At 35.7% G+C, this 1,710-nt stretch overlaps 1 protein-coding gene across 2 annotated transcripts; it reads right to left on the minus strand.

The window, feature by feature from the left end:
* On the minus strand, positions 1-1,710 carry LOC142625776 (putative glutathione S-transferase). Of its 2 annotated transcripts, none has more exons than XM_075799488.1 (2): positions 1,215-1,710; positions 1-616 (listed from the first exon to the last, which is right to left on the minus strand). In XM_075799488.1, exons 1-2 carry the CDS (start codon positions 1,524-1,526, stop codon positions 251-253), a joined length of 678 nt encoding a protein of 225 aa, XP_075655603.1. In that variant the 5' UTR covers positions 1,527-1,710; the 3' UTR covers positions 1-250. The 2 variants fall into 2 exon arrangements, with proteins under 2 accessions (XP_075655603.1, XP_075655604.1); XM_075799489.1 differs by having other exon boundaries at positions 1-613; positions 1,215-1,704.

The following is a 1,710-nucleotide window of genomic DNA, read 5'->3' on the forward strand; positions in this document are numbered from 1 at the left end:
TACCGTAATATAATAGTCGTATATTACCAATTTACCAACTTCGAGCCTCCAAGCCAACATCAATAAAAGTGCACAACTACTGATGATTATCTTAACCTCAATATCATTGAAAAATAGCCATGAAAGAAAGTATGGGAATGCCATAGCAAAACCAAAACACTGAAGCTTGCTTAATTATATAACATCTCTCTCACTGACGTGTGGTTCCCACTGAGATGTATATATTGGCTCATATGAAATTTTATCACGGCTAAGAGTCTCTCGAAGATGTCAGAAACATTTCCCTGAAATGCTTAAAAAAGACCATCATTTCATCACGATCAGGAAGATTCTCCTTGATAATAGGAACTTCCTTGAAATTCTTGATCCATGCATGCAAGCGAGGAAATTTGTGAGCTTCAAGCAGCTTGACCCCAACGATGTCTTCAATGACTCCCAACCATTGAGTAATCTGTCCAAAGGCAATGTCTACTATCCCAATCTTGTCACCACCAAAATATTTCTTGTCTACAAGACCATGTGCTTCGATGGCTCTTAGCATCTCCAACGTGTCCTTCACAGCCTTCTCTTGTTCTTCGCCACTAGTTCGGTAGACTGTCCACATTGCAGGACCCTGCTAGAATTTGGAACATTGTTATGAAGTCAATGAGTCCATGCTTGGTTCAGCTCCATCAAACTTGCGTTACTTTATTTGTAGTTTCTTTTTCTTGGTTCAATTTATATATATATGACTTAAAAAACATAGATCCTAAACATGGTCAGTACAGATCCTTATCAACAAAGAAATAAATCAAAAAAGGATATTCATACAAAATAATGCGATAAGAATATGTTTGGCATGACTTAAACGCTACAATAAACTATTTTAATTATTTATTTGTGACTGACATGTTAGTTTGTAAAACTTATATTATAAAATTTATAACATCTCTAAGTACATCACTTATAAAATATTGATTATATATCATTCTTATTTGCCAATAAAACAAGTCATTGTTACATTTTCTAGAAATTAATGAAACATTGACATTATTTGTTAAATAAAAATGGTGATGACAATGTTAATAAATGACTTGTAAGCAATTCATGCGAAATTATTTAAAAAGTGAGGTAATAGTCTATCATTTTCATTTACCATAAAATACTAGACTTTATTATCTGAAGATAAAATGAACCAAAAACAGAAGATCTAGTGCCAACGGGTGAAGAAGTACCTTCTCTTCAGCAAATTTGATCCAGAACCTAGCATCAGCTCTCTCACAAGGGTCAGTAGGCAGCAATGGGTTCTGTGGCCACATCTCTTCAACATATTCAAGGATAATCATGGACTCACAAGTTGCTTTTCCGCCATGAACAAGCACTGGGATCTTCTTGTGGACTGGATTGTGTTGTAGAAGTTGGGAACTTTTGTTGGAAAGATCTTCTTCTATGTATTCATACGGTATGCCCTTCAGTTTCAAAGCCCAGATCACTCGACAACTAAATGGACTTGCCCATGTTCCATGTAGCTTCACTTCCTCACCCATGTTTGAGAGAGCGAGCAATGTGGTAGCAATTCAACTCACAGTGTGATTTTATAATGATCAATTTAGTCGTCTTGCTTGGGCAATAAGCTTTGTAGCTTCAAATTTCTTTGATGTAAGTCCCTTACAGCTTCAATTAAACATTTATTGAAGTCAAAAGGGGTTTGCGTCTCTGCTTATTTTCCCT

This window comes from Castanea sativa, chromosome 2 (assembly GCF_040712315.1).
Source record: "Castanea sativa cultivar Marrone di Chiusa Pesio chromosome 2, ASM4071231v1".
Taxonomy (NCBI): Eukaryota; Viridiplantae; Streptophyta; class Magnoliopsida; order Fagales; family Fagaceae; genus Castanea; species Castanea sativa.